Here is a 27794-nt window from a genome sequence, read left to right on the forward strand (position 1 = left end):
TGCATGGCTGATCGTCAACGAAACGGAGTTAAGTCTTTTGTCAACTCTGTTTGTTGCAACGGCAGGCAGCCAGTAAAAACGAACCCGTTTGGTCATATCATGGAAATGCAAGCATTACTTTAAATAAACAGAACTTTGTTATTCCTGGCTCATTTTTCCTGATTGAGGTGTCATATGAAAGGGCAGGAATTGAACTTTCTAGAAATGCGATTTTCCCTTTAAATTCAGATACCGCCCGCCAAATCACTTTTTGGTTTCCTCTCTTCAAAATGCTTTTAATCACTCATGCGTGAAATATGCATCATATGAAATGCATCACACGAAAGAAGAGGATCTAAGCTTTCAAATATGTGTCATTTATTAATTATAATTGTGATTAAGTTATGATAAAACATCGGTAGTTCTCGGTTTTGTTTTTTCTGGGACGCACTGTATAGCCATATTCAAAACTTGGCAGTCGGACCGTCTTTAAAAAGTAGTATCACCTCCTCTTCCTGTGATCCAGATCGTCTACTATTCGCTTCTCGCTTTGGATAATCAGGGACTTGGGATACAATCATCCCATGATACATGAACAAATTCACGTCTACAAAAATGGGGACTTTTAGATTTGCGTGGACTGATACGTGAGGCGTCCATTCAGGGCAGTGCATTAAAAGGACGTCGATCGTAGCATAGACCTATTGTCTTCGTGCGAATCTAAAAGTCCCTAATATCGTTTGCGCTCCACGCACGTCCCTTGTGCAAACCAGGTTGATCAACACAATGATCATGACCGTAATTAGAAAACCAGTCCGCAAATAATGCACTTCGTTGATTCTACCTTCCCCGCTCATACACAAAAAGCTTTATGGACTGCACTTCAACTTCAACGCGTAGAGCGTAACCACAACAGCGGGTATAAACATAATGGCTGTAATTCAATGCACGTGCATGGTTGCATATCATTTAGGAGCATATAGCTAGCATGGAGTATTCGTCACTTCGCCTTTGGAAACCAAGTTTCAGGATGAGATACGTTTCTTCATAATGTTAATGGTCATATAGGCATGCATTGGATCTCTGTTCTGATCGAGAGACATTGTTACTTCATATATATGTACTCGCTTTATAGGAAGTGATTTGCACAAGCGGTGAGTATATAATGTTATGTCTTTTTTGACCAATATATAGTTAACTCGATAACATGTATATATTTATAAATATAGGCCCAAATGTATCTCATGCACACTATTGGAATTAATATCGGATACACTATATTCTTTAATATTTACACACATATAAATAAATATATATAAATTCACATATAAATATATTCATATATATCATGGAGAGAGAGAGAGAGAGAGAGAGAGAGCAAGGAGAATGAAAGGAAAGACAAGAGAGATTGACAGGGAGGAGTGGGCGTTGACATCTTCATTATAATATGGCTCTCAGATAGAAAGCGTCACGTACATCTCTATGGCAACGGGTCAATGTTTCGCAATGTACAATATGTACACGAGCAGAATCAATATAATTGGCATTAAACCAAGTACATGTTCAGGTCCCGCGGAACGTTTTTTTAGTATTTACAATCAGGTGGAGCGTAGAGAGCGAAGCCGCGTAAATTGGCTTAAATTGGCATATTTTGATAATACATAATGATATTCCGCTTTTATATAGCCTTTAATCACATCAACAATATCTCTAAACAGAAATATTATTACCGTGTTTGTGAAACTGGTAGGTCACTATATTTTAGTTTAATGACGTAAGTCATGGCCTGAACTTCTGAAGCAATATTTCATTCAAATTGGACATTAGCTAAAGATTAGAAAATTTAAGGTTGACCCTTTATTTTTATGAGTACATTTATAGGTGAAATATCAATTCTGTTTAAAACATAATTATAACAAGCGAGTATCGTATCATCTCGTTCTCTCACATATTTTTACAGTTTGTGGCAGATTTGCTTTGTTTAGCAATATATATATATATATATATATATATATATATATAGCGGTGCCACAAAATGTCTCGAACTTTGACCTAAGCGTATTAGTCAATAGTTAAAAACACACGTAGTGTCACTAAATGTAGACTTTGGGCACTTTAGATAATACTTATGAGCTCACAAGGTCGACTACATTGCCCATTGATATTAGTACCTAAAACGGTAACCCGACACATGCTCCGGCGACGATTACTCCGGTGACAAATGCTCCGCAAGAAGCGACAATTGCTCCGCGACATATGCTCCGCCGACAGTTGCTCCGCCGACAATTGCTCCGCCGACATTTGCTCCGCCGACATTTGCTCCACCGACAATTGCTCCGCCGACAATTGCTCCGCCGACAATTGCTCCGCCGACAATTGCTCCGCCGACATTTGCTCCGCCGACAATTGCTCCGCCGACATTTGCTCCGCCGACAATTGCTCCGCAGACATTTGCTCCGCCTGTCAATATTTCTTTCATGAGTTATTTTTTTGTTTTGTGTTATTCAGGGCCGTAGCCAGCATTCTGAGAAGGGGATGCGTTTTAATTCCCCGATCAGAGGACACCGATGGGAAAAAAAAAGTGATAAACCTTTGCGAAAGACGCAATCCTTTTTTTGAGAGGGGGGGGGGGGGGGGGGGGAGCAGGTGCAGAAACTTTTAAGTAACAGGTACACTTTGTTCAACCTTTATAGACCTTCTTTCAACAAGTAGTGATTTTTTTTCTTTCCTTGGGTACAATATCATTTAAGGTTTTACCCCGGCCCCCACTCAGTGTTATTTAGGGTACGCATATGCGTGTTCCAAGCGACCCCCCCCCCTTTCAGCAAAAGTCCGGTGTGTAAAGTCAATACGGGTCGACCTTTTTCTTTTCTTACGAGCCGGAGAGTTTAGGAACACGCATGGTATCCCTCCGTTCAGTTTATTTTTTTTAATTTTATTTTTGCATTTTGTTCACGGAGTGGGGGGGGGGGGGCGGGGGTTTTACTTATTCCCTATTGGTAAGCGATGGTATAAAGCGAGAGAGAGAGAGAGAGAGAGAGCTAAAATGTAGACTTATCATTAATATTAAATAGCATCTTCCTGTTTAATTTCCCTCCTTGATTAAATGGGCACGTTTATACCATAAACTGAAGAGCGAGCGTTCAACCAAAGAATTATTGTCAACAATAATGAGTATCAAACAGAGTTTTCTTGCTGCAGGACGGGGTCGGGCACATTCATAGTTAAGGCGATGTCAATTTCATTGTGAGCGATCGGGCGGTTTTAAGCTTATTTTATATTGAATAGCATCTACCTGCCTTCCGCCATTCTTCGTTTGACGTTTAGGAGCTGCACATTCGTCAAATGAATATGTTAAAATTTATAATCGCGAGTTAGCGTAGCATGTGAGCGAGTTCTTTTGCACTTCTCTTTTGATAATAATTATAGGCATATTTTTGTTTACATATTAAGTAACTGTGTCTTCTTGTCCCTTGAAAGGGAGGGCACAAACACATTTAAAGGTACTATGTCCCATTTGCAGGCCCAACAAAATGAAAAGGTTAAATTCCAGCGGCATTTGAAAGTAAATACTAATTTAGAACTTCCATAAAAAGGGGGGGGGGGGCTTGAAAATGTCTTTAAGTGGGAAAATAACGACTATTAGTTGTCGAATCGACTTAAAAGCTAGATCTATAGGGGTACTTTGGGGGCGGAGCAAATGTCGGCGGAGCAAATGTCGGTGGAGCAATTGTCGGCGGAGCAAATGTCGGCGGAGCAATTGTCGGCGGAGCAAATGTCGGCGGAGCAATTGTCGGCGGAGCAAATGTCGGCGGAGCAAATGTCGGCGGAGCAATTGTCGGCGGAGCAAATATCGGCGGAGCAAATGTCGGCGGAGCAATTGTCGGCGGAGCAACTGTCGGCGGAGCATTTGACGTCGGAGCAAATGTCGCGGAGCAAATGTCGCGGAGCAATTGTCGCTTTTTGCGGAGCATTTGTCGGCGGAGCAATCGTCGGCGGAGCATGTGTCATGGAACCCCTAAAACACGAGGTTTAGGTATAGAGCAAAATGTATCCTTTTGTATTTAACAATTAATATACATAATATAAACAATATTTTAATGTAAAACCAACAAACCCATATAATTGAATGCCAATCATGTCTGACTTGTTCACATTTCGTCCTTGAATCAAATCCCTTATCGCCTATGCCTTCTTAACACTTGAGAAAATTAAATTAATTTATATTCTAGACGGTACATCAAGTGAGTACACTAAAGCATATCGGCCTCCACCAGGCCACTTTTATGGGCATTTACCTTGTCTATGATTTGTTATGCATAAGGCCTGTACCTACCATCCCATCGGTATGCGTTCTAATGTAATTTTTCAGTTTCCAGGATAGCCATTAAGTATGAGGTTTTTTTTTTACAATTTAACCATTACAAATAGAGCGTGTTTCTTTCTTTCTTTCTTTCTATTTCTCTTTAACATAATTTTTCTAAGAAACTCCCCCCCCCCCCCCCTGAGCCCCACCATTCCGCGGGCCCTGCAAAGTTTATATCTGAAATACGAATAGGCACTTATCAACCGTTCTTCGTGGCAAGGTCGAGGATAAACATTACATTAAAACATTTAATCGTTCAACTACTTGGTATTTCTTAAAGGTTGATTCAATTTTTCTTCATAGGAGCTTGTGGAGTTCAGTTTTTACACACACGGCGTCACAGCATGTCATCAGCCGAGAGCTATTTTCCATCAATGCCGTAGTACATTATTTAGTCATATATAATTTAAAAAAAAATATGATCGTACAAGTATTGGCATTATTAACAAAACCCCTTTCAAATTGGTTATCGGATATAAATATGTATATACAAGTATAACAGAAGTACAGACAATACGAACAGAAAGGGTGGCCAAAATTTTGTTACATGTGTATTTTCAACTTCACACGTAACGTTAACAACTTTGCATAACAAAAACCAAAACAATAACAAATAAAGACGTACTGATATGAACTGAAATTATGTTAAGTGGATCTGCTTCCTTGTATTACAGTTGAGGAAATATAGTACTAGTATGTCATTATATCAATTCATTGATTTTGAAAAATAACATGTGATGTTATAAATTTCGCTCGTGCAATTGGCAAGTCCAGCGATGTAGTGCTAGTCCTCGTCAGCATCAATCTCGATCATTGATCTACCCATCGCCATAAAAACACCATCTGTCTTATCCTTGCAATTCCTTTTCTATGGGAGCGAGGTCGATCGATGTTGTCTTAGCAGCAACTGAGACGACGAAGCTCTCCTCCTCATCCCTACGAGTCTCATAGTTCCTGCGCCCTCCACCAGGGAGAAGCAAGTCGTATCGACATTGGGTAGCAGGTAGTACGTAGGGAACGAGGTAATCATTTTCGTTCATGTTCGATGAAGTGATTCGAGAAGCACCAAGCCCCGTGACGTCGGGCACCGGGTAAACCTTTTCACCCTCATCTCTTGTGACGTTACAAATTACGTAACCTTCCGCATTGCTCTCGTCGTCGCCTACGATGGGACCCATAAACGTATAGTTCTCCCTGTTCTCGCCCGTAACGCTTGGAGCCAAGTTACCGGACGCATTCTCGTCTGAAACGATGAGAGTCGTGTAACCGCCCATGCCAACGTCTCTCTTCAAGGGAGCCATATACAAGTACGTATACTCGTTTTCAACGTTTAGAACAGTGCAACACGAGTTGTCTTCTCCTTGAAGATAGCCGTCGACTTCTTCATAGTCACCAGGACTGGCTGAGGCGTCAGTGATGTGCTGCGGGATGTGCTCTAACCTGTTCGGATACGGGAGGGCGCTGTCTTCTTTCCCAGCATGCATGGGATTTCGTGTCATGTTGAGTGTGCCCTGATTTTGGCACGTGGAGATTTCGTGACGTTTAGATATAAAATGAGAATGAAAAACATATATTATTGAAAAAGACACAAATACACAAAAATGCAAATTTTATTTTTTACTCCGTTCTAATTAAAATTTTCTCAAAGGGAACATAAATAGTTTTGGTATAATGTTGAGCGATGATCCCATTGGCCGGCATATATTAAGGCTCAACTGTCATGGTAGGATGGGACACTTGTTTATATGTATATCATGCATTTCCTTATCAATTTTATTACCGTCATTAGCTTTAAATAGAGATGAGAGTTTGCCCTATGAATCTGTTACATTCTTGCACAAATAACTCTCTCGATGATAACACTCATATTACTTCATTATTCTTCTATTTGTCATCATTTCTTAAAGCAAGATATTTGGATACGCCATTTTTGGTTAATGAATGGACATCAACAACAATGCAACCTCGATTTATTTGTCCAAAGATGCAGATCTAATATATCACCTCTATTTCATCTGAAAATCATGTATCATAATATAATTCACCGTCATTGTATTCATATTTGTATATACCATAAGCGCATAGTACAGAAGTAAAGATATGATTGCAATATTGAATTATTATGCCTTGGATGGAATAATTACCTCACGTGTAAAATGACAGCCTTTCAATTCTCCTACGTTTGGTTGACCAGCATGCGATCTCAACTTCCTCCTCCTAATCACCACCAGAACGATTAATGTCACAAGAACAGAGAGTGCCAATATTGTAATTATGGAAAACGCAATGGTCATCGTACTGCTAGACCGACTTTCGTAGTTTGTGATACCGTGTTGTACCTGAGTGGTATACATCAATGCTGCTGATGTTGTTGTGTTAGGCTCGGATGTCCTGTCTTCCAGTTGTGAACCTACAGCAGTTGGGGTTGAAGGCTGCCAGGAGGGGGGTGGTGTGGTATTTGGCAAAAGAGAAGTAGAATCTTCGGATGAGATATCTGGTGATGGGTCAGGCTGGGTAGAGAAGACCGTGGTCGTCTTCTGTGTGGATAACGGATCAGGTTGAGTTGGGAAGAACATTTTCAATGTGTTCGTTGATGATGGGTAAGTTTTGGTGGGGAAGAACGTCGTCATTGTCTGCGTGGATGACAGGCTAGACTCAATGGGAAGAGTGCAGGAAATATTTGATAGGATGCCTTCCGGTGATGATAGTCCAATAGAGTGTCCATGTATTGATTCATTTAAAAGCCTTGATGATAATTCTAAACGGCTATTGTTAACCATCCCTGTGACAGTTCTTCCACCAACTCTGAGAGATACCGATAAAGAATCACTAAAATGTAACCCGAAAAGATCACATACCACATTTGATTCCAAAGAACATATGCAATCGATGGCGCGGACATCATACGTATACAACAATTTTGATTCGAGTTTTCCCTTTTGATATGAAACGCAGGTGTAGTTAGCTGAATCTTTCTCAGCTATGTTGGATATGTAGAGTGCAAGAGAAATTTTCATCTCACTCGAGGAAACGTTTTCATAGCTGTACGAAAAACATGAGTCTTCTTGGAAACGTTGCCAGATGAATCCGTTCTCATTTTGGGGTCAGCGGTTGCTATGTACCTGTCTCCTAAAGATCCTACCGTTGTCTGAATCCAGTATAGAGTAATATTTGGATTCCAATCGGTTACACAATCCAGGGTTATGTCATCCCCGGTGTTTAAAGCTTTCTTTAGGGATATAGCAGACCCAGGAGAAAATATTGTAGACCAAGTCACGCATATCAGAAAAGTTGTAGATATTATGAAAATACCCATGTCCGTAGTTTAATTCACAGCAAAAATGATAATAATTCAAATCACTTTCTCAAGGTAAAATATTGTCCAACTTTGTTTCCTTTGTCAGTATTTCGAAGAACCGAAGCAATTGGAAAGTAACTGCATAGTTGTTCTCCATTCGTTTGTATATAATAATTATTTCTTCCAAAGTCGTTACATTATTAAAATCAATGTGGAAAACATCCTGACTTGATAAATATATTTCTGAGAGTGCATAACTGATGCCATCCCTCATGAATAAAGCTCCTAAGTCTGAATACTAAACTACCTTGTGAAAGAGAGATCGAAAGTGATTTTCGTAATGTCCTTGCCGAAATAATCTGCTATCAAAAGGCTCCACTTAATTCTACCGAACAAATTAAGTACCGATAAACTGGTAGCCAGAGTCATTTGGTAAGTTGTTTATGAGCGACGAAAGACCATTAACCTCTTTGTTTGCTTGGGTGAGAATTTCCGCTTGCGCTTGAATTCAATTGTAATTTTGGTACGGTAAGTCATGAAACCAAGAGCAGTTTTTCAAAAGAAGCAACTAGCTAATTGAAGTCATCATTGTATATGCTAATTGCGTGGGCCTGACATAATGATGTATACACATCAGTGGCGTATTAAGAGTTTTATCAAGCATTAATCAAGTATTTAAACAGTTTTGAAGGTAATTAAATCTTTCCTATACTGTGTTATGAAATTCCATACCTACTTACGAGAAATTTACCAGGGCCGCGAAAAAACCCCCGCTTAATCGCAAGTCATTGGCAATTTGATTCAGCAAACCATAGGCGTACATGGGATGGGGTTCTTTCCGGTGCGAGATGAGGGGGATGACCGGCCCTAAGTGTCAAAGTGCCCCATAGTGTCCTCGTTGTCTGGCGGAAAAACAAACCAATGCCATTCGTTTTGTCCTCTTTATTTGAGGACAATTGCAGAAAAATACATTCTGATTACTGAAGATATAGTGTTAGAGTTCGGTTAACAACCGAGTTTGTAACTGAGGAATAGTCTTAGGTCTACTATCAGGTTTTATGTTACAGTTAGAGGTAAAGATAACGATTAGTGAAAGTGTATGGGTTAGGTCCAGGAGCATTTTATCTAAGAATCTTTCATCAGGCAAGACTTTTTCTCACAATGAGATTATTACCTATTCACTCCTCAACAATATATATATATATGTATAGAACTTAGTTCTGACAGAGAAACTAGAAAAGTTGAAGATCAACCATACAGTTTGTAATAATTGTGACGATTTCAAGACATCTTTGGTCCTAGATATATACGATCAAGTCTTCATGATAGTTTTGAGTACGTTTCTTCTCTTTTTTCCTATCATAGTGACCATTAATACTCAATAATATCGTAAATAAAATGGCCGAGAAATTCGACGAGTTGAAGGAGTACATTGAGAAGAACCCCTCGAAGCTGAACGAGCATCTACCTCGAGTCTTAGAGGAGATCAAGAAGGATGACACAGGGGATTTCATCAAGGAGTTAAATTATGTAATTCGGGATGAGGTGATGGATGCAGTCAAGGCAGCGTAAGTAGAGCAATTTAGTCGTACCTTAAAAAGTGGATTGTCCAAATGGTCCTACGGCGGTTGGAGCACGTGTCCCGGACCCATCACCATGAAGATGGAAAAGAGTGATAAAGGGGTATACAACATAAAGAAGTGTTAAGAAGATGATACCGGGCAGGTCCAAGTTTTTAAGTAATTTGCTTTATTACTTTAATGCAGTTCTGAAGATATTGACGTAAAATGTGTTTTCCATTACATATTTGGTCAGATAAAAGGTCTAGCATGGCTATTAGCTTAATACGATCATCAAGTACATACTACAATTGTATATGTAATTCGTGACGTAAGGGATGTTTAGCTTGGTCTTACTTTTCATTCCTCACCCCCTTCCCTTTATCCACTTACTATGTCAAGCTCCCTCACAGGTACCTATAAGGAAAGACTGAACTGATTATTGGGATTTACGAACGAAATTCATTTATGAGATTATTTACATTTGGAGGGGGCGGGGATGGAGGGATGGAGAGATATTTGGGACAGCCCTGCCCCCAGATGAATGCTGCATCTGCTAATGAATTTACAACAGTTATTACACAACTTTTGTGCACTATCAACGTGCGCACCCCTCTCCCCCTCCACAAGCAATATCAAATTCACTTTTTCTTCTCTTCATTAAGTTGGAAACACGACATATACGTAAACTCCTAATCAAATCTAGTAAATGAAATTCAGACTTTAAAAATATTGCTAGTTTGGAGTAGTGTGAGTATTACCAAAAATAAAATTGTCGCATGTAGATGAGAATCAAATAGGCATCCGGACAGCGTTTTAGGAAACCGTCAAGTACAAGTTCGCCTACAACTTATCGAAATGCGTCTATTACATAACAAGGGTTTTACTGCACATGTCACTGAATTCATACTTAGGACGGTTTCGTGAAACGCTGTCCAGGTAGAATCATACCCCCCCCCCCAAAAAAAAAAAAAAAAAAAAAAAAAGTTATGCTAAATGAAAAATTCGTGAGAACCTACTTGCGGGATTTTTGTTTTTGACTGGATAACCAATCTATCAAGACACAAGACCTTTCGTTATATTTTTTTTACCCATTTCCTTCAGGAAGAACAAGCATGAACAGATAATGGCTGAAATATGTGTGGAATGCATGAAGAAGAAGACTGAGTTGCATCTAGCCAGGGCCCGGGATATATTTCACGCGAAAACGGTTATCAAATGGAAGGTAATATTAATTTCATGACTTCAGAAATGATTGATTCTTGTGACAGGTAGATGTCGAAGGAAATTGACGGTTTGCAGACTTCGTGTTCCTTTCTCTACTAGTTCTGGAACCCATAATAAGCTTCTTTTTTTAAAACGTTTTGTAGCTAATATACGAGCAGTGCCGACACAGAACACATACGCGAGTTAGAAAATGTATCATTAAAACAAAGTGTCTAGACGGAAAGGCATCCCTAGTTTCTTATTGGACATATGAGATCAAGAATAAAAAACTAGTGATTAAAAGTGAGATTTTTTTCTATTAAGTTCCACCATGGATGGGTGTCCCTACTGTAACAACACGTGAAGCGTACTTTGCATGCGTTTTCCAGCAAACTCTTACCTTTTAAGTTCAAGATGAAGTTCAAGTGTAGCTGTGAGTAAGAATATAAATAAATAAATAATAATAACAACATTTATAATGCGCACGTATCCACCCCAAGAGATGCTCAAGGCGCCTAACAAGGTAAGTACATTGAACCAAGACTGGCCTGATGCTGCCTCGAATCATAGTCAATCTAGCCTATCCATTTGAAAGGCTAATACCACCCTGACATTTCGTTGTTATTTCTCATACAGCTTTATTCTGACCGTAAATAATAATATTAAAAAACAAACATCGAAATGGCAGATTACAGCCCATAAAACTGTTTACGATTGTATTCCAATTCTCTGCAGAGCCCCTGGACCATGTCTTTTAACTGCTATGTATACTGTCATCTTTATAGATGGCATCCACTATGCACACATTGTTTGCCGTAACTATGTCGGCCAGACCTCTGACAAACCTATTTAGATGTCAAGGGAAAATTCCGTTCAAATGTTAGTCGTAAAACTTGTGAACAGGTAGGTCTATTCTCATGTGTTCTCAGTTCTATCGTAGGTGTACAAAACGTTTTCCTTCTTCTTTTAGGGCCACGTGGGCGCCATAGAAAGGATTCTTCAAGACCTTGCGGAACCAATCGAATGGGTGCCCACGGACCGCGAGAAGAGAGACATGGAACAGGGTGAAGAGAAGAGCCTGTCCTGGTGGGAGTCGGGTAAACATCTCAAGAAAACCATTGAGGAGATGATCGAAGCATTCAGGTGAGATTGTTGTACTGGGGGTGTTTCACAAAGATCCTAAGTTGAACTTATCTCTAAGTTGGACTTAATAATCATGGAGCCGTTAGCATCCTTGAAAATATATTGCAAAAGTTATTTTAAAAGGCATGAAATGTTGATTCAAATCATTCATATTTTCTATTATCATGGGATATTTCATGTTCTTGACGTTGAATTTATGAAAAGTCTAAAATACTTAAATTTTTGCTTTTGAATATATTTCATTATAAGGCTACAAATGGCTCTCCATAATATTTAATTCCAACTTAGAGTTAAGTTCGGTTTGGAATCTTTGTGAAACACCCCCAAGTCAAGTTTATGGTCCGAGGGCGTCGGTAGACTACTGCTTTAATTGTTGGGCAATCATGAAACTAAAGAATATACACCATGTTGTGACTACTGAACTGGAACCAAGTCGGCCAGCCTCTAAATATAGATGCCTTTGATATATATGGGGTTGTCTAACCAATCCTGCTATTTCAAGGTAGTACAAGTCTAAAATGTTTTTTTTTTTTTAGAAACAATAGGATTTAAAAAAAATACACAAACTATCACAAACTGTAATGAATAAAAGAAACAAAATAAAACAACAAATAAAACTAACAATTCCAACCAAAATACAATCAAAATAAAATAAACAATAAAAGAAAAAATAAACAAAAAGCATTGAAATATCCTAATATACATTGTTATTATTGTCCAAAACTTTTGATGATTAAATGTCATTTCTTTGTAAATTATTGTTCTTCACATTGTAGTCGAGACAAGATTCTGAAGAAAGTTGCGGGATCTGTTCTGCACCTCCTGACGGCGTGCATGGAGAGTGCTTCTGACATGCACATCGTGGTGGCGCTTGGTATAGTCAAAACCACCGAAATGACATGGGAGGTAAAATAATAAAGTCTGCAGCTTGTTATGCCGTTTGATTTGATTTGATTTGATTTAATTTGATGGTTTGATGTTGCAACAAACTATTGGGTGCATTTATCATTATTTGGATGATTCTGAAACCTCGCAATACACAATTATTTCATTGTACTATCAACATTTACCAAATGCAATGCAGTCTCCTGACTAGTACTCAAATTTATCTTTCATCACCAGGGTACTGAAAAGCTGTTCCCTGACGTACTCGAAGCCTTTCTTAAATGGCTTCGTCGAGAAGACACGGATTTCGAGGGAAACTTCGATCACAAGGAATTAGGACATGAGATTCCAGACTGGGACCTGCTAGAGATTGCTGGGTAAGTTCTGCTTTCAGGGGACTTCTACGTGGAAAGTAACCGCAATTAAATATTTCGAGGGCTGGGAACAACCAGGCGACGCCCCTTTAAAAACCAACTGGATTAAAAAGTAACCCCGAAACAGAGCATCAATTCTTCTTATTCTTTTTTAAAAATAAAATCCTTGAACACAATTCGATTTCAGTTGGTGCCCGAAATGAGCATAATTTTTATATACATATACTGATAAAATAATTGAAAAGAAAATCGTTGAGAGTTCCTTTCTTCAGTATTTAATATATATATATATATATATATATATATATATATAACTTCGTTGGAAGCAAATTAAAGTTTCAACATCTTGGGTATTCATTAAGTGTGATCATTTAAATCTCTAACACTTCCATTTTAAGTCACATCGGACAAGTCAGAGGTTATACAGGCGTACTGGATCAATCGTCACGTGTATTCACTAATGTGGAACATGTCTCGTTAATGAAGGATATCCAGTGTCCTCCTAAAACGGCTTTCACCATGACTGACAGAGGTAGAGAGAGGTAGGAAGAGAGAAAGAGAAAAACTGAAGAGAGAAGGAATGTAGTGGAGAATTAGCATTTAAGTGGCGTACATATATTACAATTTCTCATTACATAACTTTCCGATTTTTTATCTGATAATTACACCGGAATAAATTGATTTTACCTCTCTTTTCGAAATGATCATCTCAGAAAATCAAGCGTGGCTCCCTTGAAGAATCTCATGGAATATTGTCTGGAACAAGAACTGGAGGGAGAAGGGCTGTGTAATAAACTCTCAGTCCATGGGAATATTCTTCGTAAAATCATTTTAGGATTCATCAAGAAGGTAAGTTCTTTGAAGCTAATCTTGACTTCTTGAGAAGAAAAACAAACCAATATGAGTAATAATTATTCAAATTATGTATAAATGCAATGATTTTCAGTGGCCAGAGACGTCATTTCATTGAATATGAAGATCCGTTCCATTACTATTTGTACATACTACCTTTATCCATAAATTCGTAGGAAACTAGTTCATTATTTTGTATAAGATTGTTTGTATTGTTTGAAGAGTTCGGTACCAGGATATGCTACACCCGAAAAACTAAGTTCTGAGAATAAAAATATTGTTTAAGATCCCTATTGTGTACTTTCAGTTGCGCCGCTCAAGAGCTTTGGAATAACCTACCACTAGACATAAGAAAAGCCTCATCTGTTGCTGTGTTCAGAGTTTTGTTGACGACGCATGAGCTTTTGATAAGTTGTTAAAGTATTTTGTGTTTGTGTGTCCACCTTTAGTATTTTTGTTTTTACCCAGCGCAGTAGAATATATTTGAATAGCTGCGCTGTATAAACGTATCTAATTATTATCATTATCGGTAGCCTAGCAGAGCAGGGGTAATATTGGAGCGCTTTAACCACCTTGCAGGGTGGATATGTGATCTATATAAATATCCAATATTATTATTATTATTATTATAATTATTATTATTATTATTATTATTATTATTATATATTCCGTATCTCTGTAGAAATCGGACAATGTCAAGCTGTACCGGGATCTCTTCCCATACGTCGTGAAGCTTCTCAGTTGTGACGTCGAGGACTTGGAGGAAGTGGCTGCAAAAGCCATTGGGTTACCAGATATCTATAAGAACGGGGAGCTCATGGCTCCATATGGAGATGCCATAGCCGACGCCTATCTTGATGACAAGTGCAAAGGCACATCAGCTGGTCGTGAGTAGCACCCGTTTGGTCATAACGTGTTTCCTTAATATGCCTCACTCACACCTTGCGTATTTGGCTTGCGTATTGCTGCGTATTTATGGCAAGCCGTTTTAACATTTATTTCTATTTCTTGATATCAAGAAATTATTTTCTGTTGTAAAGAAGCAATGGTAATTCTTTATATCAAGAATTCGATTTCTTGATATCAAAAATTCATTTCGGAAATAGGAATAAATGTTGAAACGGCTTGCCATAAATACGCAGCAATACGCAAGCCAAAAACACAAAGGTGTGACTGAGGCATTATCAGAATTGTATGGCTATAGTTATGAATGTTTGAAATATGAGATCACTATAAAATATTTGAATCCCGAATTTGCAATTTGTTCAATGGATTGTGATGTCGTCAAAGATGATTCTCCCGTTTATCGTGCGCAAAAATAAATTCTATTTCCGTTTTCCTTTCAAGTGGCTTCTATCTTGAGGCCAGGCGCGTACACAGGGGGGGGGGGGGGGGGGGGGGGGGGGGGGGGGGGGGGGGGGGGGGGGGGGGGGGGGGGGGGGGGGGGGGGGGGAGGGGGGGGGGGGGGGGTGGGGGGGTTAAACCCCCCCTTTGGTAATTTTGTGTGTGTAAACCCCCCTAAATTTCTCTAAAACCCCCCCCTTTGGGTTTTTTTTTTTTTTTTTTTTATTAAATAAAAAAAAGAAAAGAAAAAAAAAGAAAAAAAAATTCCCATGGTTGACCTAAAAAAGCGATTTTTGGGAGGACAAAAAAAAAAAAAACCCCCCCCCCCCCCCCCCCTTGAAAAAATCCTGCGTACGCGCCTGCTTGAGGCACTACACAGACTATGTTATGGATAACACATTATTAATATAAACTAATATAAAATACCATCCTGTGTCATTTTGAAAATTTGACGTTTTATTCATTCTGTCTTTTGAAAGAAATGCGAAACTAGTCCAACGTGACGTCATAGAGACATTACCGATTCAGCAAATTTGAAGTGCCATACGTATTGCCCCGAATTCACAAAGGAGGTTTGTCGACAAACCGAGGTTTATGTGCGTCATACGACGCGTTTCGACGCGTTTTTACAAACCTTGGTTTGTAAAAAACAAAAGGAGGTTTGTCGAAACAAAAGGAGGTTTGTCGTCAAACCTCCTTTGTGAATTCGGGCCATAGTGATTATAAATCTCAAAAGTTCCTATCTTATTCTTTTTGTTCAAATTTCATTCAAACTTTCGCCACTTTACTTTTCTGATCTTTATGATTTCTTTTAGAGTAGTTGCCTATTAAAGTTGGAGTGGATTTCCCTTTAATGAAACATCCAAGCTGAACAGTTAGTTCACAGCTCGAATACTTAAAAAGCTCACACGGCTTCATACTGTATTGATGATTATACATAATTACTTTAACCAACTTATATTAAGACATACTTAAGTTTAAAGAGAGGTTTACCATTACAAGCAATGCTCGTCAATAAGCCCCTCTTTTTCACATGTTTGATATAATTACACTTACCTTCAATAATGTTTAAACTGACAATTATTGTCAGTAACTATGGACTATTGCAATATTCATAATATCGTTTCCAGAGCATGTAAAATAAATAAATCCAAATTAAAATTAAATTCAAACGAGAAGAAATTATATTACAAAGTAGGATGAGACAAATATTGTAATAACGGAAGTAGAATATTCAAGCTGTTACCATAGTGCCTACATGAACCGGGTGGACCCTGTCTTGAACCTATGGCAATGGATTGATTTAGTAGTCAACGGGTTCCAATGATAGCAAGACATTTCTATTTTCGTTGCAGTGGCCCTGAACAGCTTATTCCGGTTTAACCCGGAAGTTGTTCTCTCACGAATAGACCGTATCGTTGTACTGCTGGAAGATATGGGAACGAATGACAAACATTTTCTGTATATGCTACTCTATGACGTCAGCCAACTGAATTCAAAGGTATGTTTCCAGAAAATATCTTATATCTTTTCAATGGAAAACCCCGACTTAATATGAAGTTATGATCTTGATCAGCCGTAAAAAGATTCAGATTAGCGTTCGACTCAGCATTTAAAATATCTACCAAATTCTCTTCAATCGAACTTAGGATCCTGTATTTCTAATTGAAACACTCTACAAGAGAAAGTACGATCGTAACGGTACAGAGGAAGGGGATGACTGATCCCCTAGCAATAATAAACAACTTTTAAAGCATTAACACGTGACATTCCAGAATACCTTTAATACGCTGGAAAATCTCGTCATATGCTTTGATTGTAGAATGACAATGTGCATTAAGCTTAACCAAACTTAATCTGAGTCCAAAGTTCAAAGTTCGGAGTTGTATTTAAAAGATTTAAGAAAGCAAAGTATAAATAAATAAGCGACATGGAATATTCTGAAGAAAACGCATTTCAATTTCACAATTAAAGCTAAAAAGAAGAACATAAGGATCATAAAGATTAAAGAAAACAATATGAATGAAACGTAATTCATTTCTTGCATTTTATGCTTAATAAGTTCTGGACTTCTCGTACCTCATATAGATCTGGAGTTTGAGGGTGTCGAACAAAGTACATTTCAAGTTCACAATCATTGGATAACAAGGGAACATAAGGATCGTGAAAGATTAGAAGAAAAAAATAAAATGAAACTTTTTTCAATTCTTGCATTTTACGCTTATAATAGGTCTTGGTACCTCACATCGATCTAATGTTTGAGGACGTCTGCCACTCATCCCTGATGCATTTCTGTTTCATGACCCTGGCAAACATCTCCCTCAAACATGCCGAGAAGTTCATCAAGCACGTAGACAGGTGTGTTAAAGCATGGAAACAGAACCCGAATGGAGCTGCTTCTGCTTGCAAGGCCATCTCCAGTGTCGGATGCCTCAACAAGGTAGGCCTACGTCATATCATGGAACTACTAAGCATCATATCAAACTCGGGCAAAACAACCCACCTGACCTGAACAACATGATAACATCTTTCAATCCCCACCGCACTACGCATAGCAACTTGCGCCTTCTATATATCAAACAATCCCTAATCAGTGACCATTGGTCCCCCATGATCCTGTTTTTCTTATGTTAATAGAGAGCTGATTTGATGAGATAACCACCTGTTAGTTACCTTGCAGGGAGGTCTAATCCCTCCTGGCTAAACCAGTGCAGAAGGGCTTTAAAGGGAGATGGTAGTCAGTTTCTATGTGCCGTAGGTCACAGGTCGCTGACACCAGCCATAGTGGACATTAGTAATGGGTGTACAAGGCTCGCACACGTCAAACCCGTGGTCCAATCAAGACCCAATAGTCTCTCGGAGAATCTTTGGGAGAGGGAACCCGGCCCCCCCCCCCCCCCACTCAGAGGTCGGAATGACCGCATGCGTGTTGCCAAAATGTCCGGTAAAGGGGTATTTTTCGTGCGACAAAGTCCGGCCCGAGAATTGTAAAAAAAGGGGTGTATTTGACTTTCCACCCCGAGATTTCTTTAAAAAGGGGGTGTTTTTCTTTTTTTCTCTCATCTCTTTGGACTCCTGAGAAAATATTCCGAATTTAGGGGGGTACATTGAGCATTTTTCCTGATTTAGGGGGGTCTCCAAGGCAGGAAAAGCCTGTGAAAAGCCCGCGAAATGGGGGTTTGGAAATGTTGGGAGTCCTCAGATAGGGGGTGCTTTCAAAAAGAGAGTACGAGCATATGCGTACCCTAAATAACACTGAGTGGGGGGGGGGGGGGGGGGGGGGCCGGGAGAGGGAAACGTAAGATAATAACTTTTCCGTATGGGGCGATAAATTGGTGGAAAGGCAGAGCATTTCATCAGGCTTGATGTTGGTCATTTAAACTAAAGGCTATAATAATGGTTTTTTGGCAAAAATTACTATTAGGTAACCCAAATGGTGACGAATTCTCCATGATAGCCCACTAATATGCGTCTTTAACGAACGATAGATGTATTTCATAAAACTTTAGGGGATTATTTTGCCATAGAGGCAAAGGGCATGACTGAATCCTGATAGAATCGAGAGGTATAGAAAGGATAATTTCAAGAAAGATGCATAGAAAGAGACTGAGAGAAAAGATGTAGAGAGAACGAGAGCATGAAAGACAACAGGGGTGAGAGGGCCATGGAGAAATAATGAGAGATATACAGTGAGGGAAGCAGTGACTGAGAAAACAAGTAAGAGAGAGAGATAGATAGAGAGAGAGAGAGAGAGAGAGAGAGAAGAGAGGAGAGAGAGAGAGAGGTAGATAGAAAGAGAGAGGGAGAGAAAGAGAGAGAGAGAGAGCAGAATATACCGAATCCGTGGACAATAAGATAACGTTAATCGCACAATAGAAAGCCGTACTTGTAGACACCAATAAGTAAATTTAGCTGACATTTTCTCCATTTCTCCAGAAAGAGGCTGGCAGATGTTTGAAGATCTTGTTCACCAAGCTAAAGAGCATCGATCCCATGTGGACCGGTGTAGTCCTCATGGAGGTCAAAAGGATAGGTCAGGCCCACAAGGAATGCCTGGCCGTTTACAAGCCCAACATTGTGAAGCTTAAGAAGTGCCAGCAGATTGGGGTGCCCGATCTTGTCCTGGCCCTGATTGATTTCCTGGAAGGCAGAAGGTAAATCGTACAAATCATGTCGAAAGACGCCGTCATCATACTCGGTTCTGGCCATGTGAAGTGAAGGCTTTGTATATTAGATGCAAAAAAAACCTTACGCGTACGTTTGACACGTAATATTGCTATTCCTGACTGTATTACTGCCTTGCATGTGTGAACCGCTTAACCAAGACAGAGAAAAACTGTTCTTTACCCCCAAAAAACTTTCAGAAGTAAGAATAAAATCTGTCTTGAAATGTTCAATATATTTCCAGTATATTGAACTACAGATTAAAGCTTAATTTGCACCCCCCGTCCTGTAATTTCATAAACAATAAATGATACCTTAACTATTTGTGGAAATATTGTCTATGTTTTTGCAAAATGTTTTTTATGGTATTCATAGCCTTCTGGGGCTAACTGAAGATGTGGCCGAGCAGAGAGAAGACATTGACGACTTAGACAATCGGGTGACGACGACAGAAAATGACGTTTCGAGAATTGACGAGACCGTGGCCCAGCAGAGCGAGGATATCCAAAATGTAAAGAGCGAAGTCAACGACCAGGGCGAAAGACTTGATGAGCTGAAAGAAGTCGTGGACGAGACAGTGGAGAAAGTCGAGGAGATCGACCATAAGGTGATAAACGTTTAATAAAGTTATATGATAATTAAATGAATTTCGTTTAATCAGGGAAGCCTCATCAGCATCAATACTCTCCTTCCTGAGGGTTTCGCATTTATTATTACGTCAGCAATTGCTAGTGAACCATTTACACCTGGGTAGAGAGTGGCAAATGTGGATTAATGTCTTGCCAAAGGACGTTTGAACACTTAACTCTGGGATTGATTGTCAAGTAAATCAACTATTACACCACGATAACTCCACTTTATTATATTCAACAGCTTTTTTTCAAGCGTTATAACAAAATTGCTTAATCATTAGGTCAGAAATCCCCAGGCTAGACATAGACATGAATAATACGCCCCCAAATAAACACTTTTGTCTATTATTATTGGTATTACTTAGGAATATTCTAATCAGAAATACTTTTCAGTAACATACATGTATAGAGTGACAATAATTGGGTACCTTTTTGTTTTTGTCATGAATCAACGATTTTTAAAGTCGCATTTTATGGTTAAATTAACAACAATTTATTCCGTTTACTCAGGTAGAAAATAAGTGAAGGCAGATATTGTAATCGTTAAAGGCTAGTGCACATCTGTCGCGGTTGACCGCCGCCAAAAAAAAAAGCCGCCAAAAAAAAACACGGTTTTCAAGTATAAATGAATGTCAACTGCGCTTGCGCTTCAAAGGATTTGTTTGTGCATAGCCACTGAGACACACTAGCCCTGTGATTAAGTTATCATTTAAAGTATACTACTTCGAATGCTGCTGCTATTATTATCACTACTACGTACAATTACAACGTTTTTTCTTTTGCGCTGGATGTTTATTGCATTTTTCAATTTTGTTTCACTGCTTACAGCATAAATGAATGTCAACTGCGCTTGCGCTTCAAAGGATTTGTTTGTGCATTGCCACTGAGACACACTAGCCCTGTGCTTAAGTTATCATTTAAAGTATACTACTTCGAATGCTGCTGCTATTATTATCACTACTACGTACAATTACAACGTTTTTTCTTTTGCGCTGGATGTTTATTGCATTTTTCAATTTTGTTTCACTGCTTACATTGTGTTTGCCCCCGCAGACTATTACTAACGCACCAAAATGGTCACGTGACGTCTCGAAGCTGTTAAACCCCGAGCATGAACATGACTGGCGGTTCCTGGCCGTACGGCTCGGCTACTCGGGTGAGGACATCCGCAACTGGGCCCTGTCACCTGACCCTACCATGGCCATCCTGGCCGAGTGGTACACCACTCACAAGAGCAGCGACGCCACCTATGCCATACTCAGCGCGCTGGAAGACATGGGAAGGACCGATGCAGCAGAAATCATCACGCAGTCTTTAGATGAAGCAGGTTTGCAAATACATTGTTGTTCTCTATAATATACTGATAAACAACAACAATAATGTTGATAACAATCATAATAATGAAAATAAAACTTATAACAACAAACTGTATACCCCCTTAATACCAGTCTCTCTGAGCGTCTTCGGGTGATGGAAATGTAAGGTAATAGGCTTTCCTTAAAAGCACACTGTCCTACTTGCTCCCTCTATATAGAAAACTTCCCCAATCGGTGCCTGTTGGTCCCCCATGATCCTCTTTTTCTTATGTTAAATGAGAGCTGAGTTAATGAGATAGCCACCTGTCACAGTGACCTCGCTCTTATGTGTCTTTAACAGAACTGCTTGTGCCAAAAACACCCTCGGACGATTCTGGAAAGCCCCCGACCGTCTTCCTGAGCTACCAGTGGGACCACCAGCCCGAAGTGAAGGCCATCAAGAAGCATCTCGAGATGGCAGGGTTTCCTTGCTGGATGGACATCGGTCAGATGGGTGGCGGAGATCAGTTGTTTGCTAAGATCAGCCAGGGTATGAGGTCATCCAAGATGGTGCTCTGTATGGTGACTGAGAAATACTCAAACTCGGAGAACTGTAACAAAGAAGTGAGCAAAAACATGATAATTACAACGTCCATGGATCACTTGAGTTTTGAATAAATGATATATTCTTAAACGCATATTAACTCTCATATTCGAATTCTATGTGTCTTGCAAAATATATTTGATATTTTGAACTAGCGTAGGCGCATATCATTTATCCAAATTGTGTGTAATTCGTGTGAATGACGACCAATTTCTTCCAGCCGATAAGATACTTTTACCCGACGACATTTGCTCTTCAGGAGGTTTCAGACCGCAGAACAATTGTCCCCAAAGCAATAGTCGTATAAGAGTTTTCTGTATTCAAATTTTTTCTTTTGTCATCAATTTGTTTCTCGTTCTTAAGGTGAATCTCGCAAATCTACTGAACAAACCAATCATTCCCGTCCTCATCGACCAAACCAAGTGGCCTCCAGAGGGCGCCATGAGCATGCTCTTTGCACAGCTGCTCTACATCCAGTTCTTTAACGAGAAAGAATACGTGAGAGGAGAAAAGTTCTGGGAGGATGCCAAGTTCTCGGAACTCTTGGGTCAGATATCCTACCACGCTACCCCTGATGAGAGCATGGTGTCTGATGGTAGGAGAACATATCATCGTTCATTCAAAATTTCCTATAGCAATTCCGATGGAAAGGCTAAGTAAAAAATACACATATGAAACCTTTATTCCGTTTGTGTTAGCTTCTGCATGACAAAGGACCCATAATTTGCAGATGTCGAGGATCGTGTCTTTTGAGGTGTGGCATCTTACCCCCAGATGTTTTTTTCTTAACCCCAAACAAGAAGAGGATGATATTAATGCCCGCAAAATAACGAAATCGGTTTGTAAGAGGACTATACCTTTGGCAGATAAGCATGCAAGCTGAAGCAGTCGAGGTTACACATTTGGACATTGATTGAACAACCCCAGGAGTTCCGACTCCTCTTTAGATTACTCCCTTTATGTAATTCACTCACACGAGGGATACCGACAACACATTCTTCTACAGATTTCTTAATGAATTATAATAATAATAATAATATTTAATTTTTATATAGCGCTTAATACAAATGTCTCTAAGCGCTTTACAAATATACCCCGGTCATTGGATTCAGTGCTTGCCCGCACACGCTGTGTGCACAATCTCCACTCCCTGGGGAGCATTCCAGCCGGGCGTTACTTGACGCTCACAAGCTATTTGACCAACAGTGGTTGGTAGTGTGTTATCAGCTACATTTTGTTGTAATGCCAAAAGTTACTAATATTATTCTGTATACACATTCAACTTTTTGTCATAATTTGAATATGTTGTATCACTTAAATGTAATTTGATCTATAATTATGTTGCAGGAGAAAATAAATTCAATTAATATTCAATTCAATAAAATGCTGCCATCGCTAAATAGATCGGTCTATATGCAGTCTGCGTGGAGTCGGTCTGGTGGTTTAACTGTGATGTTCCCCCTCCCCTTTTCCCATATCCTGTAGAGTACCGAGATTGGATCCCGCAGTTAGAGGACGATCCAGTCACCGTGAAGAAGGTATCAGGAGATGCAGAGAACTCGCCAGTGCAGCAACAGAGCCATGCCACGGTAAGGGCCATCATTCCGGGCTACTTCGAATCATCGGCTCATCGCGTCCGGTCTTCGGGTTGGGTCGGGTGGTTGCGTTACACGGCCATTCGTAGATTTGCCGTAGGGTGTTCATAAAGTGTCTGGTAAATTGGAACAAACCATATGTTAGGTGAGAGGGTGTCATTTCAGGAACAATACCCCGACATTTCGTGAAAGAGGGGGTATGTTTTCACAAAAGGTCGGTTAACGCGACCATCCGACCGGACGTGGTGACCCGATGATTCGAAGTAAGCCACTATTTCGCTAGTTTATTTCACGAGAAAGCCTTTTGAGAATGCAACAAGGAATGAAGAATACACCTGGTACCTAGCTAAGTCTTCTATCCAAGGGACCATTGGAGTAGGGTAGGGTCGAGCCATGGCAACGAAAGAGGGTTATCGATGTTATGGGATTAGCAGTCTTGTGGATGATAGGCAAGAGACAGGGTCGTCGAGCGGAGCAGAGGTGGGCGGAAATAGGTGTGGAAGAGGATCGGCCATCGGACTTTCTTTGTAGCCTAATTTTATTTTCTTTCTCTCATGACCCTTTCTCCTTATTCGTCATTCTGGTAGAGGGTGGTATTATCAGTGTCTATCCTCATCCTAGATGAATACTGTCCTCGGCCAACTGTCCCCAGCCAACATGACGTGTATTCAGTTTATTATGATTCTTCTTGTAAATAATTTCCGTGGTCTACAAGATTCTGCCTGGTTTTAATGCCTCGAAAATATATCTTTTAAGCTCTTATATGTCACATGGGGATAATAATTCGAATCTTTCTTCGCCTTCATTTGTTCATGTCAGGTTTTCTTTATGCTTAGTCTCTAATATTATTATATTCTTTACTTTGGTTCTAAATTAATGTTTCACTTCCCAAAGAATCTATGTCCAACTAAATTAGTTTTAATTGTATTTCTGCCATCCCAAATTTGTATATCTATTATTTGTTTTTTCCCTCTCAATTCAGGAGACTTCGGAACCCCCGTCAGTATTCATTTCGTACCAATGGGACAAGCAGACTGAGATCAAGAGACTGTTCTCACGTCTCACTGGTCTAGGATACCACTGCTGGTTGGACATCAATCAGATGGGTGGTGGGGATCCACTCTACTCCAAGATCGATAAGGGAGTGAGAAATGCCAAGGTATATAGGCCTATAATATTAGTCTCAAACATCATTGGCAGTGAAAAAGAGGCCATAGGTGGTAACTTCCTCATAACGAATAAATTTCCCCTCTTAGGGGAAGAATGGGTAACATAGATTCTTCTAAACTCCTGATCGACTGCTTCCAAAGTAATCTTTAATAATAAGAATTAAACTTGAAATAACCATCTGCTCCAAACAACTCACAGGTACAATAATTGACAATTTCATGAAGGGTTTCAAACTTTCAATACGACGTGAATACACTCAGTGGGTGGAAAATAACTGTGTGCCATTGGTCACTACAGCACATGGTCCAGCGACATTTGACCGCTCTCGAATTCCTACACTAACTGAATGCATAACTTTAACTCTGGTCCAAACATACAATTAACTAAACTTAACTTTAAACATAAAACTATACTCAAACCAATTTGCAACCCCATGCCCATCCCCATATTGGCGACAACGCAATTGTTTGAGGACCTACATAACTGGATTAATTTTCTGGATCACATTATACCCCCACTTCATGAGTGAGTTCAGGTTGTTTCATGAAGATTCTTCCATCTTATTTGATATTAGAATAAAAGAACGAGAAAAATCATTGTAAGAGCTTATATGCACACATCATTTGAAACTTTTTGAAGAGAAAGAAATCCATCATAATGTTTCTGTCTAACAGGTCGTCATCTCATGCGTGACCCCAAAGTACGCCCTCTCCGCCAACTGCAGACGAGAAGTGAGTCTGTCGGACGCGCTCCGCAAACCCATCATTCCTCTGCTGCTTGAAGAGATGACGTGGCCTCCAGAAGGACCAATGAGCATGACCTTTACCCAGCTTCTTTACATCGATTTTACCAAGGAGACGACACAGGCCGGGTTCGAGGATGAAAAGTTCGATGAACTCATCGAGAAGATGAATGAGCTTGCGCAGCCGATGATTGAGGTTATGCCTGCTAATGAGGAGAGAAAGGTCGATGAAAATCTGCAAACAACTACGCCAAAAGCAGAAGGTAAGCATTAAGCATGTTATCAACGCGACTGCTTTCAGTGAAATCTTAAGACTCTGTTCATAAAACGTAACCATTTACGTTAAAAGAAACAAAAACAAAAACAATATTTGGTCACGGCTAATAGTTACACAATCAAACGTCATACCTTTGTCCGATATTCCATGAATTAAAGGTTAGTAAAGGATTATTACAAAATAGGTCAACACAAAAACCCGCGCCTGGAAACAACGTTGGATTCTTTTTGGCGGGTACTACGTAGGTTCGTATACTAGTCGTTATTATCACTTTATTTTATATAGAGGCATAGAGAGAGAGAGAGGGGTAGTTTATCAACTTGCTATAATTCTCTAGACTAAAGTGGTTTCGAAGCTGTCTAAACCCTTGCATTGTGTATGACATTTCAGGAAAAGAGACGACTCTCACAGGTAACGATGCTACATCTCTTGGTGAACAGCCGACACCACTTCAACACGATGATCAGTCCGAAGATAGCAACTCATCGAGGCCTCCGTCTGGGAAAAAGAACAGAAAATCTTCGACATGCTTGCTTCTTTGATGCATTCTGAAAGACTTTAAAGCCCCACTGTCCTAATTGTAGCTACTTGCTCCCTCTATATAGAAAACTTCCCCAATCGGTGCCTGTTGGTCCCGCATGATCCTCTTTTTCTTATGCTAGTTGAAAGCTGAGTTAATGAGATAGCCACCTGTCAGTGACCTCGCTGTGTGGTCTTATCCCTTCTGGCTCAGTAGTGTTGATGGTCTTTAAAGGCAGGTTATACTACTGGCACTACTTCAGATTTAGGTCCACTGCTATCTACTGCTCACAATGTCCTGATGTGTCGAAAGCCATGTCCCACAATGCATCACTAACCGATGACGCGAACGTGATGATGGTTTGGTATAGGAACCGGATATTGCTCTATGTACACCTTCACCGAAAGACGGCGCAATTGGAAATATATTACATCAGTGGTAGCGATGTCGCTAAATCCCCTGACTTTTAGATTTGTAAAGCGGAACAATCTTTTCCCGATATTTAAGGCGCAATAAGGACTGAATATGCTTGCCCCTGTGGCAATCTATTATTTATTAGAGATATTTAGGTTTACATGTTAGACAAAAATAAATCGGAAGACAATCGACAAATATGATATTCTTCTTCTTGCATAGATTTGAATGTTCCGTCCATTTCTACATTGAATCAAACATACATTGTTGCCCACAATGCTGTAATAAATTTACTTCAAACCTATTTTCATGAAAATATAGTTGTAATGATAGTTTTGATTAATCAAGTTTATATCTTCTTAGGACTATATTGACCAGTCTCTACGACTACCTAGATTGATCAATACAGGTTTCAGAATATCCGAACTTTATCTATCCATAATAATTGATACTATCATTATGGCGGTGTCCGTGTGCTGCCCACTATATACCCAATACTGTACTGTACACAGTTACACATACATGAAAGAGAAATACAGGAAGAGGAAGACATGAAACCTAAAATTTGTTATTGTAAATGTGACAGGCAGGAAATGTTACCAGTTTCCGGTACTAATAAAAGTGTCATTAATGGTAGAATAGAGCTCATTTCCATTTATTCTAACAATTAATATTGTTATGATATATTTCCTGAGTATATAGATGCAATTGTTGTTATACTACAGTTATGTTTTGTATGTTTTTCTGTGTATCTCACTGTAATTATGTTTTAAATAAAATATTGGATTTCTTTTGGATTGCTTTGTAATCTTCATTTAAGAATAGTTGTATTGTTTTGCTCTATTTTAAATGTTTTTAATTTAATAGTATGTCGTTAATCAGGACCATGATGGAAAACAGCTTTCCTGATCATGTTATTATTCTCCATAAACATGTTGAAATAAAATAATAAATAAACAAATCTATAATGTGACATTACTAATCTTGTTCTAGTTGTAAACATTAGACATACATATAAATATAATTTGTTTTTACGATTTTATCACCTAAATAAGGAAATAAAGGATGAATTTTGAATTTTAAAGTTTAAATGACGCCTGGCTGGAATGCTCCCCAGGGAGTGGAGAATGTGCATACACTGTGTGCGCGTAAGCCTGAATCCGATGACTGGGGTAATAATATGATCGCAGTGCCCTCAGGGAGAACAGTGTGAATACTGATGAGGCTACCCTGGGTAAACAAGATATATTATTATTATTAGTATTATCATTATCATCCAAACAAAAAGTACTTTAACATAACAATCAAATTAGAAAGGGTAAATGGGACCAGAAAATAGCATCAAATGCTTATCATTTCTAGCACCACTTATTTA

At 39.3% G+C, this 27794-nt stretch overlaps 1 protein-coding gene across 1 annotated transcript; it reads left to right on the top strand.

Annotated features, from left to right (window-relative positions):
• The first annotated feature begins 859 nt into the window (after window positions 1–859).
• LOC100888215 lies at window positions 860–27380 on the top strand. Its single transcript, XM_030977766.1, has 19 exons — window positions 860–1133; window positions 9009–9211; window positions 10307–10427; window positions 11379–11551; window positions 12328–12457; window positions 12674–12813; window positions 13524–13659; window positions 14345–14549; window positions 16362–16507; window positions 17237–17446; window positions 18943–19160; window positions 19546–19777; window positions 20856–21129; window positions 21459–21721; window positions 22065–22296; window positions 23187–23290; window positions 24279–24455; window positions 25141–25471; window positions 25876–27380. The coding sequence occupies exons 2-19, from the start codon at window positions 9042–9044 to the stop codon at window positions 26025–26027; spliced, it is 3414 nt and encodes a 1137-aa protein (XP_030833626.1). The 5' UTR covers window positions 860–1133; window positions 9009–9041; the 3' UTR covers window positions 26028–27380.
• Window positions 27381–27794: the final 414 nt, after the last annotated feature.

The sequence above is a fragment of the Strongylocentrotus purpuratus genome, unplaced genomic scaffold, assembly GCF_000002235.5.
Source record: "Strongylocentrotus purpuratus isolate Spur 01 unplaced genomic scaffold, Spur_5.0 spur5_scaffold_1, whole genome shotgun sequence".
NCBI lineage: Eukaryota > Metazoa > Echinodermata > Echinoidea > Camarodonta > Strongylocentrotidae > Strongylocentrotus > Strongylocentrotus purpuratus.

Excerpts from the sequence above, each read along its gene's own strand:
- LOC100888215 (XM_030977766.1), top strand. The coding sequence starts at position 9,042 with ATGGCCGAGAAATTCGACGAGTTGAAGGAGTACATTGAGAAGAACCCC. Across the intron at positions 13,660-14,344 it reads TTTTAGGATTCATCAAGAAG|AAATCGGACAATGTCAAGCT; the intron begins GTAAGTTCTTTG and ends GTATCTCTGTAG. Across the intron at positions 19,161-19,545 it reads GATTTCCTGGAAGGCAGAAG|CCTTCTGGGGCTAACTGAAG; the intron begins GTAAATCGTACA and ends TGGTATTCATAG.